At 49.6% G+C, this 17,500-nt stretch overlaps 1 protein-coding gene across 1 annotated transcript in view; it reads right to left on the reverse strand.

Annotated features, from left to right (window-relative positions):
* The window catches only part of LOC147118180 (copine-6-like), a 130,282-nt gene that overhangs the window by 47,488 nt on the left and 65,294 nt on the right, over positions 1-17,500 (reverse strand). The window contains exon 6 of the mRNA XM_085984284.1: positions 5,994-6,077. Coding sequence (XP_085840410.1) covers positions 5,994-6,077 — 84 coding nt within the window. The remainder of the gene's footprint in view (positions 1-5,993; positions 6,078-17,500) is intronic.

Here is a 17,500-nt window from a genome sequence, read left to right on the forward strand (position 1 = left end):
GACACCCCCCACACTGTGCTTTAACACAGACACCCCCCACACTGTGCTTTAACACAGACACCCCCCACACTGTGCTTTAACACAGACACCCCCCACACTGTGCTTTAACACAGACACCCCCCACACTGTGCTTTAACACAGACACACCCCACACTGTGCTTTAACACAGATAGCCCCCTCACCCCCCTCTGTCCCAGATACCCCCCTCACCACCCTCTGACCCAGATACCCCCCTCACCACCCTCTGACCCAGATAACCCCCTCACCACCCTCTCTCCCAGATACCCCCCTCACCACCCTCTGACCCAGATACCCCCCTCACCGCCCTCTGACCCAGATACCCGCCTCACCACCCTCTGACCCAGATACCCCCCTCACCACCCTCTGACCCAGACACCCCCTCACCGCCCTCTGACCCAGATACCCCCCTCACCCACCCTCTATCCCAGATACCCCCCTCGCCGCCCTCGGACCCAGATACCACCCTCACCGCCCTCGGACCCAGATACCCCCCGCACCGCTCTCTGACCCAGATACCCCCCGCACCGCCCTCTCTCCCAAATATCCCCCTCACCGCTCTCTGACCCAGATACCCCCCTCACTGCCCTCTGACCCAGATACCCCCCTCACCGCTCTCTGACCCAGATACCCCCCGCACCGCCCTCTGACCCAGATACCCCCCTCACCGCCCTCTGACCCAGATACCACCCTCACCGCCCTCGGACCCAGATACCCCCCTCACCGCCCTCTGACCCAGATACCCCCCGCACCGCCCTCTGACCCAGATACCCCCCACACCGCCCTCGGACCCAGATACCACCCTCACCGCCCTCGGACCCAGATACCCCCCTCACCGCCCTCTGACCCAGATACCCCCCACACCGCCCTCGGACCCAGATACCCCCCTCACCCCCCTCTGTCCAAGATACCCCTCACCCCCCTTTGTCCCAGATACCCCTGTCACCCCCATCTGACCCAGATACCCCCCTCACCGCCCTCTGTCCCAGGTACCCCCTCACCCCCCTCTGTCCCAGATACCCCCCTCACCCCCTCTCTCCCAGATACACCCCTCACCCCCCTCTGTCCCAGATACCCCCTCACCCCCCTCTGTCCCAGATACCCCCCTCACCCCCCTCTCTCCCAGATACCCCCTCACCCCCCTCTGACCCAGATACCCCCCTCATCCCCCTCTGACCCAGATACCCCCTCACCGCCCTCTCTCCCAGATACCCCCATCATCGCCCTCCGTCCCAGATACCCCTCACCACCCTCTCTCCCAGACATCCCCTCACCGCCCTCTCTCCCAGATACCCCCCTCACCGCCCTCTGTCCCAGATACCCCCCTCACCCCCCTCTGTCCCAGATACCCCCCTCACTGCCCTCTGTCCCAGATACTCCCCTCACCGCACTCTGTCCCAGATACCCACCTCACCGCCCTCTGTCCCAGATACACCCCTCACCACACTCTGTTCCAGATACCCCCCTCACTGCCCTCTGTCCCAGATACCCCCTCACCACACTCTCTCCCAGATAACCCCCTCACCCCCCTCTGACCCAGATACCCCTTCACCCCCCTCTGTCCCAGATACCCCCCTCACCGCCCTCTGTCCCAGATACCCCCCTCACCGCCCTCTGTCCCAGATACCCCCCTCACCCCCCTCTGTCCCAGATACCTCCCTCACCACCCTCTGACCCAGATACCCCCTCACCCCCCTCTGACCCAGATACCCCCCTCACCGCCCTCTGTCCCAGATACCCCCCTCACCGCCCTCTGTCCCAGATACCCCCCTCACCACCCTCTGACCCAGATACCCCCCTCACCGCACTCTGCCCCAGATACACCACTCACAGAGAGAGAGACAGAGACAGACAGAGAGGGACAGAGAGAGAGGGAGACAGAGAGAGAGAGAGAGAGAGAGAGGGAGAGAGAGACACAGAGAGGTTTAAAACAGAGCTTAAGAATTGCATCAAATTTATAAAAAAGGGCGAAAACCACATGTGGCTCAAAATTGAGAGGGGGATTATCTCTAACACCCAAGATGTTTTCATTTGCGCACTCTATATCCCCCCAATGGAATCCCCGTACTTTAAAGAGGACACCTTCTCCAACATTGAGAGGGAGATTATCCAATACCAGGCCCAGGGGAACGTGTTGATCTGTGGTGACCTCAATTCAAGAACTGGCGAAGAACCAGACTTCACCAATAATCAGGGAAACAATTACATATTCGGGAATAACCACTTCGATATCCCTTCCCTTCCATACAGGCATAACTGCGACAAGCAGACAAATACTAACGGAAAACAGCTCCTGCAGCTCTGTCGAAGCCTGGGTCTGTACATTGTCAATGGTAGGTTCATGGGAGACCTCCTAGGAAGATCGACCTATTGCTCACCTCTTGGCTGTAGCACCGTAGACTATATGATTACAGATTTGGACCCATCCTCTTTCAGAGCATTCACAGTCAAACCACAAACAACACTGTCAGACCACAGTCAAATTACTATGTATCTTAAAAAGACAGAAACAACCAACACAGAAACACAACCCAGTAAGCTGTACAACACCAAAACATCATACAGATGGGCCAAAAACAGCATGGAAAAATACCAGAAAGCAATTAGCAATCAATCAACTCAAGCTCTCTTGGACACCTTTCTGGATAACATATACACTCACAATAAAGAAGGCATAAACCGGGCAGTGAATAACCTAAATAATATTTTTGATAATTTGGCAACAAGGTCATACTTGAAAGCTCGCAAGAACAAACCCAAAACAAAAAACTATGAAAAATGGTTTGACCCAGATTGCCATAACATGAGGAAAAAACTTAGAAAAATATCAAACCAAAAACACAGACAGCCAGAAAACGAGGAATTACGCCTTACTTATTGTCAGACACTAACACAATACAAAAACACACTCAGAACCAAAAAAGAGCAGTATATTAAGAATACACTCAGCTCCATTGAGGAATCCATTGATTCCAATTGTTTCTGGGACAACTGGAATACATTACACAAAAAACAACACGACAAATTGGCCATTCAAAATGGAGACACATGGAAAAACCACTTTGAAAAATTATACCAGAAAAACACACTAAGGCCAGAGCAACACCAAATATGCAAAAAACTGGAAAAGCTAGAAATGGCCATAAAAGATAACCAAAACCCGCTAGACTCCATAATAACAGAAAAAGAACTATTTGAAAAACTCAAGGACCTGCGACCAGGAAAAGCTTGCGGTGCAGACGGCACACTAAGCGAGATGATTAAACACACAGACGATAAAATGAAACTGGCTATCCTAAAACTCTTCAACTTGGTTCTGAGTGTTGGTTACTTCCCTGATATCTGGAACAAAGGACTCATAATGCCCATATACAAAAGTGGGGACAAAGTCGACCCAAATAACTATCGAGGCATCTGTGTAAACAGTAACCTGGGGAAGGTATTCTGTAGTATCATAAACAAAAGACTTATAAACTTCCTTGAGGAGCACAATGTCTTGAGTAAAAGCCAAATTGGATTCCTACCAAACTATAGAACATCAGATCATATCTTCACCCTACAGACCCTCATTGCCAAACATGTTCATCAAAACAAAAGCAAAATCTACGCATGCTTTATAGATTTCCAGAAGGCTTTCGATTCCATCTGGCACGACGGTCTATTCCTGAAACTTATCGAAAGCGGGGTAGGGGGAAAAACATATGATGTAATTAAATCAATGTATACAAACAACAAATGTGCAGTTAAAATTGGAGACAAACAAACAAAATACTTCCCACAGGGGCGGGGGGTGACGCAGGGCTCGCCCATCTCACCGACACTCTTTAATATTTGCATAAATGAATTGGCAAAACTACTCGAACAATCTACAGCACCCGGCCTCACCCTATATGAATCCAAGGTTAAATTCCTCCTCAATGCAGATGACCTGGTTCTGCTGTTACCAACTAAGGAGGGTCTACAGCAGAACCTGGATCTGCTGGAGTCGTTCTGCCAGACCTGGGCCCTGACAATAAATCCCCAAAAAACCAAAGTCCTTGTGTTCCAGCAAAGATCCAGACATCAGGGACACAAAATAAATTTCACACGAGGAACAACCAAAATTGAACAAACCACTAACTACACATACTTGGGCTTAAAAATCAGTTCTACGGGAAATTTTCATCTGGCTGTGAATGAACTGAAAGAGAAAGCAAGAAGGGCTTTCTATGCCATTAAAAAATCAATCCAAATAGAAATACCAATTAGCATTTGGCTCAAAAATTTTAAATCAGTAATTGGACCAATTGCACTCTATGGCAGTGAGGTGTGGGGACCGCTAACACAACAAGAATTTGAAAAATGGGACAAACACCCAATTGAGATCCTACATGCAGAATTCTGTAAAAGTATCCTCCGGACTCAAAGGAAAACCATAAACAATGCATGCAGGGCAGAACTAGGCCAATATCCATTAATAATCACTATCCAAAAAAGAGCCACCAAATTTTGGAAACACCTAAAAATGAGCAACCCCCACTGCTATCATTACGAAGCCCTGAAATGCCAAGAGAGGACCATAAAGAAGAATACCCTCAGTCAACTAGTCCTGGGAATCAGAGAAGTAACGACTAACACTACTAACAATAACCAGCCCCAGGACAGTGACAGCGTAACACAAAGAATTCGACCCAACACAATTGTCACTAAGCAAAAGGAAAAATATCTGTCATATTGGGCAGAAACAACAAAAACCCAAAACAAACTCAATTGCTACTTGGCCCTAAACAGACAATACAACATGGCTGATTACCTGACCATGGTAAAGGATAGCAAACTGAGAAAAACCTTGACAATGTACAGACTTAGTGAACATAGCCTGGCGATCGAAAAAGGTAAACACAGGCAGACCCGGCTACCAAGAGAGGACAGGATATGCTCTCACTGCAGTCAAGGAGTGGTAGAGACAGAGATGCACTTCCTCACAGCTTGTAGAAAATATCAGGGCATAAGGGAGAATTTCTACCCAAAATTCACAAAAATATGCCCGGAATTCAGAAATTTGAATGACGACCAAAAACTCCCATACCTACTAGGGGAAGAGAGAAATTGTGTAACCTTAGCGGCACACTATGTTACAGCTTGCCATAAACAGAGGGACAACCAGTAAACCTAAGAAAAGAGTATATACAAATTATATGAATGTATATTTATACACTCAGGGATATATCTGTTTATACACTGTATGGATAGATCTGTATTTTTGTGTTCAACCATGAATGTTTTTCGATGCTTTGGCAACATAAGATGTAACTTTTCATGCCAATAAAGCGATTTGAATTGAATTGAATTGAATTGAGAGACAGAGAGAGAGAGAGGGAGAGTGAGAGGAACAGAGAGACAGACAGAGACAGAGAGAGAGGGACAGAGAGAGAGGGAGACAGAGAGAGAGAGAGACAGAGAGAGAGAGAGAGACAGAGAGAGAGGGAGAGTGAGAGGAACAGAGAGAGAGACAGAGACAGAGAGAGAGGGAGACGGAGAGAGAGAGAGAGAGACAGAGAGAGAGAGAGAGACAGAGAGAGAGAGAGAGACAGAGAGAGGGAGAGTGAGAGGAACAGAGAGAGAGAGAGAGCGAGAGAGACAGAGAGAGAGAGAGACAGAGAGAGAGATAGAGACAGAGGCAGAGAGGAGACAGACAGAGAGAGAGAGAGAGAGACAGAGAGGGATGGAGAGAGAGATAGAGACAGAGACAGAGAGAGAGACAGAGAGAGAGAGAGAGAGACAGAGAGAGAGGAAGACAGAGAGAGACAGACAGAGAGAGAGAGAGAGAGATAGAGAGAGAATTAGAGAGACCGAGAGACAGAGAGAGAGAAATAGAGAGAGACTAGAGAGAGAGAGCGAGAGAGCGAGAGAGAGAAGGAGCGAAAGAGAGAGACCGTACCCACTAACCCAGATGTCCCTCACACCCACCCACTCAATGTCCTCTAAACCCTCACCTCTGTCCTTCGAACCATGTGTTCTGTCCCATCCTGGTCGACTTTGTAGATTTCCATGAAAGGATCTGATTTGCTGAATAGATCCTGAGGGAATCAAAGAGTTGGAAGAGGCATTAAGACACTCACAAATTCAACACCTACCCCTACCTCGATGCCCAACCTACGACCCCCGCTCCTGATCACTGTCCAGTGACCCCTGGGTTAGAGAGAGAGGGGAAATTAGCCAGGGTTCCTGTTAAGTCCGTGAATGATTGAGACACGGACCAGCAGGAGTAAAAACAAACAAGTCTTTACTGGTGGAAGTCAATAGCGAAACTAACAAACAGAGGCTCTCTAGCGCCTTTTATACAGGGGTGGTCACTGCCGGTACTGCAGTCTGAGACCAGTTATTCTCTTAAAGGTGCATACACAACAATTCCTCCCCTTTTAGATAAACAGTACATAACGTTCATTTAACAACTAAATGATAACTAATTACAATCACAATCACGGTTGCTAGATACATTGGTTAAGTTTAAGCAATTATAAGTTCAGTCTTTGAGGAGGCTTCCTGATTCTGTCTGGATAACTCCTCTTTGGGGTATCAGGTTCTTCTGGCAATGTTGAGTCGAGATCAATGTCGTTGTTTGGTTCATCTGTTTCCAATTTCACCGATTCTGCGGTAGCTGCAATTGGTACGTCGATTTCATTGCTAGGTGTATCAGATCGTGGTGTGGAGTTGACGTTTTCCAGTGACTCTAGAATCTGGTCAGCATGGCGTCTTACAATGCTCTCTCCAACATCCACAGTATACATGAGAGGTCCTTGCCGTGTACAAATCGTTCCTGGCTGCCATTTCTCAGTGCGGTAGTCCCGGGCCAAAACTGGTTGACCTATCTTAAAACTCCTGGTCGGCCTTTCATTCATATTCTGAAACTGCCTGTTCTCCACATCTCTTCGGACGTTTGGCTTAACCAAATCCAAGCGACATCGTAGTCTTCGATTGAAGAACATCATGGCTGGGGTTTGGTTGGTAACTGCATGTGTCGCATTCCGGTAGGCAAAAAGAAGTTGTCCACCTTGTGTTGTAGGGGTATATCTTCATTACACATTGCCTTGATAGCCTTCTTGAATGTTTGGACAAACCTCTCGGCCAATCCATTAGTGGCTGGATGATATGGGGCAGATGTGTAATGCTTGACGCCATTGTTCTTTAAGAACCTCCGGAACTCTTCAGACACAAACTGTGGTCCATTGTCAGAGCAAATCTGTTCAGGCAGCCCATTCCTGGCGAATATGGTTCACAAAACTGTGATAGTTTTTTCCGTGCTGGTTGAGGACATTTTTATTACCTCTGGCCACTTTGAATGTGCATCCACCGCAATTAAAAACATCGAGTCCATGAAGGGACCAGCAAAATCAATGTGCACCCGTTGCCATGGAGATGAGGGCCACTCCCATGGATGCAGAGGAGCTTGTGGTGGGGCGTTTTGGACCTTCTGGCATCCTGCGCAGCTCTTGGTCATCTCTTCGATTTCTCTATCGATTCCCGGCCACCACACAAACGCTCTGGCTAGGTTCTTCATTTTTACCCCACCCAGATGACCCTCATGAAGCTCATTGAGTACTCTATCCGTCAACTTAGGTGGAATTACTACTCTGGATCCACACATCAAGGTTCCTCTGCACACTGACAGCTGTTCTCTTCTCGGCGAGAATGCTGGCAGCAGTGGTTCGCCATGTGCTGGCCATCCCTTCACCATTAAATCATAGACCCGGGATAGTGTCGGGTCATTCCGTGTTTCCTTTTCTATGTTTGCATTCGTCACAGGGAGACATTCGACTATGGTCGAGTGGAATAACTCCATTGGATCCACTGCAAGGTCTTCTTCTTCAACCGTCGGCAACGGTAGGCGTGACAATCCATCAGCATTTCCATGCTGTTTAGTTCCTTTGTACTCAATGTCATATTGGTGTGCCCCTAGGAAAAGGGACCATTTCTGCAGCCGTTGTGCCGTCATTATCGGTACGCCTTTCTGAAGGTTGAAAATGGAGACAAGAGGTTGATGATCGGTTAGTAGAGTAAATTTTTGACCGTGCAGATAGTGATTGAACTTCTTCACCCCCCACACTAGGCTGAGGGCCTCTCTGTCAATCTGGGCGTAGTTACGCTCGGCAGAAGTTAACGAGCGTGACGCAAAAGCTATCGGCCTCTCTAAACCATCAAGGAATTTATGTGACAGTACCGCCCCAATGTCGTAGGGAGACGCATCACACGCCAGCCTGATTGGCAGTGCTGGGTTGTAGTGAGCCAATACTTCCCTTGACGTGATTAAGTCCTTACTCTTCTGAAAAGCACGCTTACAATCATTGCTCCATTTCCATGCTACCCCCGTTCGCAGCAGGGCGTTCAGTGGGTGCAGAATTGTCGACAAATTCGGCAAAAACTTATGGTAGTAATTCACCAACCCGAGGAATGACCTCAGTTGCGACACATTTTCAGGCGCTGGGGCCTTAACAACCGCTTCAATTTTGTCAGCGGACTTATGTAACCCCTCTTCATCAATTACGTGGCCACAATACGATATCTGTTTCTTAAAAAATTCGCACTTGGGGCGGTTGGCTCGCAGCCCATCTTCCCGTAGTCTAGTGAGCACCTGTTCTAGGTTGTTAAGGTGTTCACTGTCATCTTCACCTGTTACAAGGATGTCGTCCAAGTAACACTGAGTCCCCGGAATCCCTTGCAGGACTTGTTCCATCGCTCTTTGCCATATCGCCGGAGCCGATGCTACTCCGAATACCAATCGATGTTACTGGTAAAGACCTTTGTGAGTGTTTATCGTGAGATACTTCCTAGAGGACTCTTCAACCTCCATCTGCAAATATGCTTGTGCTAGGTCAATTTTTGTAAAACGCTTCCCTCCAGACAGTGAGGCGAAGATGTCTTCTATCCTTGGAAGAGGATATTGTACTGTGTGAAGGACAGGGTTCACCGTCACCTTGAAATCCCCACAGATGCGAATCTTCCTTGGCTCTCCGGGCTTATTGCTTAACGTTTTCTTCATGACAGGAACGATGGGTGTCGCCCACTCGCTCCAGTCGACCTTAGACAACACTCCCGCCTTCTCCAGATTCTCCAGCTCTGCCTCGACGGCTGGGTGAATTGCTTATGTTACCGGTCTTGCTTTGAAAAACTTGGGAACTGCATTCTCTTCTATTTTTATCGAGGCGGTTACACCTTTAAGAGTGCCCAGTTCTTGTTGAAATACCTCTTTGGCGTTGGCTAAGATTGTTGACAATCGTCCAGGAGTGACATCTTCATCATTTTTACCGTCCACCGTCATTGCATGAATGGAATGCCAATCTAAGTTTATCTTCCTGATCCATTCCCGTCCCAATAACGGTGGTCCACCATTTGGCAGTATGTAGAGATACAATTTCCGTATTTTCTTGCCATTGTATTCGACAGGTACTCTTATTTTTCCTCTGGGGTATACTATTTGCCCCGTATACGTCGTCAAGACGATGGATGTCTCTCTCAAGGGTATGTGTGAAAATAGCCGCTCGTAGTCTCGTCGATTCATGATGGTTAGCGCTGATCCTGTATCCAATTCCATTTTAACTTGGGACCCTGCTATCGTGAGGGTGACCCAAATGGTTCAGTGATCCTCTTTTGCGATTACATTGTGAAGTTTGAGACAGCTTAGTCTCCTGTTTCCGGATTCACTATCGCTCATCTGATCTTCGGAACTACTGTCCGTCATCTTTTGTACTTTCTTGTACGGTTCCTTAGTAGCCTTTTTGTTGTCGCTGGTCTTCTTCCCAGACCTGCAAACTCGTGCAATGTGTCCAATCTTCCCGCATTGTCTGCATATTTTGTCTTTGGACCAGCAGTCCTTCTGGTCATGGTTAGTTCTGCCGCAGCGATAACATTTTGCAAATCCCTGTGTCATTTCGTGGGTGCCGTATTCCTGTGGTTTTTGTTGAATTTCTGCAGCTCCCCTGGCTGCTGCTTCATATGATACTGCCACGCTGAAAGCCTTATCTAGCGTCAGCTCTTTTTCTGAGAGTAACTTCTTCTGTGTTCCTTCACTCAGGAGTCCACAGACAAATTTGTCCCGTAGGGTATCTGCCATTCCTGCTCCGAACTGGCAGTGCTTTGATAGCTTGTGCAGTTCCGTAAGGTACTCAGCATTGCTCTCATCTTTATGCTGAGTTGTCCTGTGGAATTTAAATCTTTCTGCTATCAACAGCGGTGCAGGGTTTAAGTGTTCCTGTAGAACAGCAACAATTTCGTTAAAACTCTTCGCCTTCGGTTTGGCTGGAGTAATCAGGTCCCGCAATAGGCCGTACGTTCTAGCGCCCATTAAGTTTAGCAATATCGATGCCTTTTTCCCCACCGCTATTTCGTTTGCCTCGCAATATACCTCGACTCTTTCCACATACGTGGTCCAGTCCTCTAATTTATAATCAAAAGCAGTGATACAGCCAGTCTTCGGCATCGTGCAAATCTAAAATGGCGCCTCCCGCGCTTTGCCTTCTTCCCCGATTTAACAAAATGGCGCCTCCCGCGCTTTGCCTTCTTCCCCGCTGTTGTTAGCGCTGCTTTCCACGGTTTCTTGCGCGTTAAATATTGATTCTTTTTCTTTTATTATTTTCCCGTCATGGAGCGGACCCTCTGGGACACTTCCCTCCCTCTTCTTAGGTCCGAACGCTGCCCGGCTTCGAAGCACCGGCCGCGCCCTGAATGATTGAGACACGGACCAGCAGGAGTGAAAACAAACAAGTCTTTACTGGTGGAAGTCAATAGCGAAACTAAAAAACAGAGGCTCTCTAGCGCCTTTTATACAGGGGTGGTCACTGCCGGTACTGCAGTCTGAGACCAGTTATTCTCTTAAAGGTACATACACAACAGTTCCTGCTCCTGATCACTGTCCAGTGACCCCTGGGTTAGAGAGAGGGGAAATCAGCCAGGGTTCCTGCTCCTGATCACTGTCCAGTGACCCCTGGGTTAGAGAGAGGGGAAATCAGCCAGGGTTCCTGCTCCTGATCACTGTCCAGTGACCCCTGGGTTAGAGAGAGAGGGAAATCAGCCAGGGTTCCTGCTCCTGATCACTGCTCAGTGAACCCTGGGTTATAGTGAGGGGGAAATCAGCCAAGGTTCCGGCTCCTGATCACTGTCCACTGACCCCTGGGTTAGAGAGAGGGGAAATCAGCCAGGATTCCTGCTCCTGATCACTGCCCAGTGACAACTGGGTTAGAGAGAGGGGAAATCAGCCAAGGTTCCGGCTCCTGATCACTGTCCACTGACCCCTGGGTGAGAGAGAGGGGAAATCAGCCAGGATTCCTGCTCCTGATCACTGTCCAGTGATCCCTGGGTTACAGACAGGGGGAAATCAGCCAGGGTTCCTGTTCCTGATCACTGTCCAGTGACCCCTGGGTTAGAGAGAGAGAGGAAATCAGCCAGGGTTCCTGCTCCTGATCACTGTCCAGTGACCCCTGGGTTAGAGAGAGAGGGAAATCAGCCAGGGTTCCTGCTCCTGATCACTGCTCAGTGAACCCTGGGTTATAGTGAAGGGGAAATCAGCCAAGGTTCCGGCTCCTGATCACTGTCCACTGACCCCTGGGTTAGAGAGAGGGGAAATCATCCAGGATTCCTGCTCCTGATCACTGCCCAGTGACAACTGGGTTAGAGAGAGGGGAAATCAGCCAGGGTTCCTGCTCCTGATCACTGTCCAGTGACCCCTGGGTTAGAGAGAGGGGAAATCAGCCAGGGTTCCTGCTCCTGATCACTGTCCAGTGACCCCTGGGTTAGAGAGAGAGAGGAAATCAGCCAGGGTTCCTGCTCGTGATCACTGTCCAGTGATCCCTGGGTTAGAGAGAGGGGAAATCAGCCAAGGTTCCTGCTCCTGATCACTGTCCAGTGACTCCTGGGTTAGAGAGAGGGGAAATCAGCCAGGGTTCCTGCTCCTGATCACTGTCCAGTGACCCCTGGGTTAGAGAGAGGGGAAATCAGCCAGGATTCCTGCTCCTGATCACTGTCCAGTGATCCCTGGGTTAGAGAGAGGGGGAAATCAGCCAGGGTTCCTGCTCCTGATCACTGTCCAGTGACCCCTGGGTTAGAGAGAGGGGAAATCAGCCAGGGTTCCTGCTCCTGATCACTGTCCAGTGATCCCTGGGTTAGGGAGAGAGGGGAAATCAGCCAGGGTTCCTGCTCCTGATCACTGCCCAGTGACCCCTGGGTTAGAGAGAGGGGGAAATCAGCCAGGGTTCCTGCTCCTGATCACTGTCCAGTGACCCCTGGGTTAGAGAGAGAGGGAAATCAGCCAGGGTCCCTGCTCCTGATCACTGTCCAGTGACCCCTGGGTTTGAGAGAGAGGGGAAATCAGCCAGGGTTCCTGCTCCTGATCACTGTCCAGTGACCCCTGGGTTAGAGAGAGGTGAAATCAGCCAGGGTTCCTGCTCCTGATCACTGCTCAGTGACCCCTGGGTTAGAGTGAGGGGGAAATCAGCCAGGGTTCCTGCTCCTGATCACTGTCCAGTGACCCCTGGGTTAGAGAGAGGGGAAAGCAGCCAGGGTTCCTGCTCCTGATCACTGTCCAGTGACCCCTGGGTTAGAGAGAGGGGAAATCAGCCAGGATTCCTGCTCCTGATCACTGTCCAGTGATCCCTGGGTTAGAGAGAGGGGGAAATCAGCCAGGGTTCCTGCTCCTGATCACTGTCCAGTGACCCCTGGGTTAGAGAGAGGGGAAATCAGCCAGGGTTCCTGCTCCTGATCACTGTCCAGTGATCCCTGGGTTAGGGAGAGAGGGGAAATCAGCCAGGGTTCCTGCTCCTGATCACTGCCCAGTGACCCCTGGGTTAGAGAGAGGGGGAAATCAGCCAGGGTTCCTGCTCCTGATCACTGTCCAGTGACCCCTGGGTTAGAGAGAGAGGGAAATCAGCCAGGGTCCCTGCTCCTGATCACTGTCCAGTGACCCCTGGGTTTGAGAGAGAGGGGAAATCAGCCAGGGTTCCTGCTCCTGATCACTGTCCAGTGACCCCTGGGTTAGAGAGAGGTGAAATCAGCCAGGGTTCCTGCTCCTGATCACTGCTCAGTGACCCCTGGGTTAGAGTGAGGGGGAAATCAGCCAGGGTTCCTGCTCCTGATCACTGTCCAGTGACCCCTGGGTTAGAGAGAGGGGAAAGCAGCCAGGGTTCCTGCTCCTGATCACTGCCCAGTGACCCCTGGGTTAGAGAGAGGGGAAATCAGCCAGGGTTCCGGCTCCTGATCACTGTCCAGTGACCCCTGGGTTAGAGAGAGAGGGGAAATCAGCCAGGGTTCCTGTTCCTGATCACTGTCCAGTGAACCCTGGGTTAGAGAGGGGGGGAAATCAGCCAGGGTTCCTGCTCCTGATCACTGTCCATTGACCCCTGGGTTAGAGAGAGGGGAAATCAGCCAGGATTCCTGCTACTGATCACTGCCCAGTGATCCCTGGGTTAGAGAGAGAGTAAATCAGCCAGGCTTCCTGCTCCTGATCACTGTCCAGTGACCCCCGAGCTAGAGAGAGGGGAAATCAGCCAGGGTTCCTGCTCCTGATCACTGTCCAGTGACCCCCGAGCTAGAGAGAGGGGAAATCAGCCAGGGTTCCTGCTCCTGATCACTGTCCAGTGACCCCTGGGTTAGAGAGATGGGAAATCAGCCAGGGTTCCTGCTCCTGATCACTGTCCAGTGACCCCTGGGTTAGAGAGAGGGGAAATTGTTGTGTATGTACCTTTAAGAGAATAACTGGTCTCAAACTGCAGTACCGGCAGTGACCACCCCTGTATAAAAGGCGCTAGTAAGCCACTGTAGTTTCAGTGCCCGATTGACTTCAATCAGTAAAGACTTGTTTTGTTCAACTCCTGCTGTCTGTGTCTCAATCATACACGGACATAATACTGGCGACGAGCAGATACGAACTTACCTGCAGTCTGCACCACCTCCTGGGATCCATTCCTGCAGCGAAGTGAGCAGAGGTCGAGGCCAGAAGGAAGAAAGAAGCTGTAGAAACGGTCGTCGACCGTGGGCATCTGCCCCTGTGTCAGCAGAGTTGGAGATTGCTGGAGAAGCTTTCGAAAGCGGGGCCTGGTTCCTGTCGACGGTGCTTCAGCTAATCCGGCTGGTGGCAGGTAGTAGTACACTGATCCTTCCTGGGCTGCGGTGGTCGCGTACGCGAGCGGGTGGCTTGCAACGGGGCCGAGCAGCGTTGTCGGGAAGAGGAGAGAGAGAGGGTGGAGCACACAGGGCGCGGCCGGTGCTACGAAGCCGGGCTGCGTATAGACCCGAGAAGAGGGAGGCAAGAGTCCCACAGGGTTGTTCCACGACGGGAAAATAATAAAAAAAGAAATATTAAACGCGCAGGAAACCGCGAGGAGCTGCAGGTTACAACAGAAACCGCGGAAAGCAGCGCTAGCAACAGCGGGGAAGAAGGCAAAGCACGGGAGGCGCCATTTTAGATTTTCAAGATGCCGAAGACTGGCTGTATCACTGCTTTTGATAATAAAATAGAGGACTGGACCACGTATGTGGAAAGAGTCGAGGTATATTGCGAGGCAAACGAAATAGCCGATGAGAAAAAGGCATCGGTATTGCTAAACTTAATGGGCGCTAGAATGTACGGCCTATTGCAGGACCTGATTACTCCAGCCAAACCGAAGGCGAAGAGTTTTAACGAAATTGTTGCTGTCCTACAGGAACACCTAAACCCTGCACCGCTGCTGATAGCAGAAAGATTTAAATTCCACAGGACAACTCAGCATAAAGATGAGAGCAATGCTGAGTACCTTACGGAACTACGCAAGCTATCAAAGCACTGCCAGTTCGGAGCAGGACTGGCAGATACCTTACGGGACAAATTTGTCTGTGGACTCCTGAGTGAAGGAACACAGAAGAAGTTACTCTCAGAGAAAGAGCTGACGCTAGATAAGGCTTTCAGCGTGGCAGTATCGTACGAAGCAGCAGCCAGGGGAGCTGCGGAAATACAACAAAAGCCACAGGAATACGGCACCCACGAAATGACACAGGGATTTGCAAAATGTTATCGCTGCGGCAGAACTAACCATGACCAGAAGGACTGCTGGTCCAAGGACAAAATATGCAGGCAATGCGGAAAGATGGGACACATTGCATGAGTTTGCAGGTCTGGGAAGAAGACCAGCGACAACAAAAAGGCTACTAAGGAACCATACAAGAAAGTACAAAAGATGACGGACAGTAGTTCCAAAGACCAGATGAGCGATAGTGAATCCGGGAACAAGAGACTAAGCTGTCTCAAACTTCACAATGTAATCGCAAAAGAGGATCACCGAACCATTTGGGTCACCCTCACGATAGCAGGGTCCCAAGTTAAAATGGAATTGGATACAGGATCAGCGCTAACCGTCATGAATCGATGAGACTACGAGCGGCTATTCTCACACATACCCTTGAGAGAGACATCCATCATCTTGATGACGTATACGGGGCAAAAAGTATACCCCAGAGGAAAAATAAGGGTGCCTGTCGAATACAACGGCAAGAAAATACGGAAATTGTATCTCTACATACTGCCAAATGGTAGGCCACCATTATTGGGACATGAATGGATCAGTAAGATAAGCTTAGATTGGCACTCCATTCATGCAATGACGGTGGATGGTAAAAAAGATGAAGACGTCACTCCGGGGCGATTGTCAACAATTTTAGCTAACGCCAAAGAGGTATTTCAACAAGAACTGGGCACTCTTAAAGGCGTAACCGCCTCGATAAAAATAGAAGAGAATGCAATACCCAAGTTTTTCAAAGCAAGACCGGTACCATATGCAATTCGCCCAGCCGTCGAGGCAGAGCTGGAGAATCTGGAGAAGGCAGGCATGTTGTCTATGGTCGACTGGAGCGAGTGGGCGACACCCATCGTTCCTGTCATGAAGAAAACGTTAAGCAATAAGCCCGGAGAGCCAAGGAAGGTTCGCATCTGTGGGGACTTCAAGGTGACGGTGAACCCAGTCCTTCACACAGTACAATATCCTCTTCCAAGGATAGAAGACATCTTCGCCTCACTATCTGGAGGGAAGCGTTTTACGAAAATTGACCTAGCACAAGCATATTTGCAGATGGAGGTTGAAGAATCCTCTGGGAAGTATCTCACGATAAACACTCACAAAGGTCTTTACCAGAATCATCGATTGGTATTCGGAGTAGCATCGGCTCCGGCGATATGGCAAAGAGCGATGGAACAAGTCCTGCAAGGGATTCCGGGGACTCAGTGTTACTTGGACGACATCCTTGTGACAGGTGAAGATGACAGTGAACACCTTAACAACCTAGAACAGGTGCTCACTAGACTACGGGAACATGGGCTCCGAGCCAACCGCCCCAAGTGCAAATTTTTTAAGAAACAGATATTGTATTGTGGCCACGTGATTGATGAAGAGGGGTTACATAAGTCCCCTGACAAAATTGAAGCGGTTGTTAAGGCCCCAGCGCCTGAAAATGTGTCGCAACTGAGGTCATTCCTCGGATTGGTGAATTACTACCATAAGTTTTTACCAAATTTGTCCACAATTCTGCACCCACTGAACGCCCTACTACGAATGGGAGTAGCATGGAAATGGAGCAATGACTGTAAGCGGGCCTTTCAGAAGAGTAAGGACTTAATCACTTCAAGAGAAGTATTGGCTCACTGCAACCCAGCACTGCTGATCAGACTGGCGTGTGATGCGTCTCCATACGGCATTGGGGCGGTACTGTCACATAAATTCCTTGATGGTTTGGAGAGGCCGATAGCTTTTGCGTCACGCTCGTTAACTTCAGCCGAGCATAACTACGCCCAGATTGACAGAGAGGCCCTCAGCCTAGTGTGGGGGGTGAAGAAGTTCAATCACTACCTGCACGGTCAAAAATTTACTCTACTAACCGATCATCAACCTCTTGTCTCCATTTTCAACACTCAGAAGGGCGTACCGATAATGACAGCGCAACGGCTGCAGAGGTGGTCCCTTTTCCTAGGGGCACACCAATATGACATTGAGTACAAAGGAACTAAACAGCATGGGAATGCTGATGGATTGTCGCGCCTACCGTTGCCGATGGTGGAAGAAGAACTGGCAGTGGATCCAGTGGAGTTATTCCACTCGACTATAGTCGAATGTCTCCCTGTGACGAATGCAAACATAGAAAAGGAAACACGAAATGACCCGACACTCTCCTGGGTCTATGATTTAACGGTGAAGGGATGGCCCGCACATGGCGAACCACTGCTGCCAGCATTCTCGCCGAGAAGAGAACAGCTGTCAGTGTGCAGAGGAACCTTGATGTGTGGATCCAGAGTAGTAATTCCAACCAAATTGAAGGATAGAGTGCTCAATGAGCTTCATGTGGGTCATCTGGGAGGGGTAAAAATGAAGAACTTAGCCAGAGCGTTTGTGTGGTGGCCGGGAATCGATAGAGAAATCGAAGAGATGACCAAGAGCTGTACAGGATGCCAGAAGGTCCGAAACGCCCCACCACAAGCCCCTCTACATCCATG

Source organism: Somniosus microcephalus, chromosome 4 (genome assembly GCF_052327205.1).
Source record: "Somniosus microcephalus isolate GS21.2 chromosome 4, FLI_Smic_1.0, whole genome shotgun sequence".
In the NCBI taxonomy this organism is placed as follows: domain Eukaryota; kingdom Metazoa; phylum Chordata; class Chondrichthyes; order Squaliformes; family Somniosidae; genus Somniosus; species Somniosus microcephalus.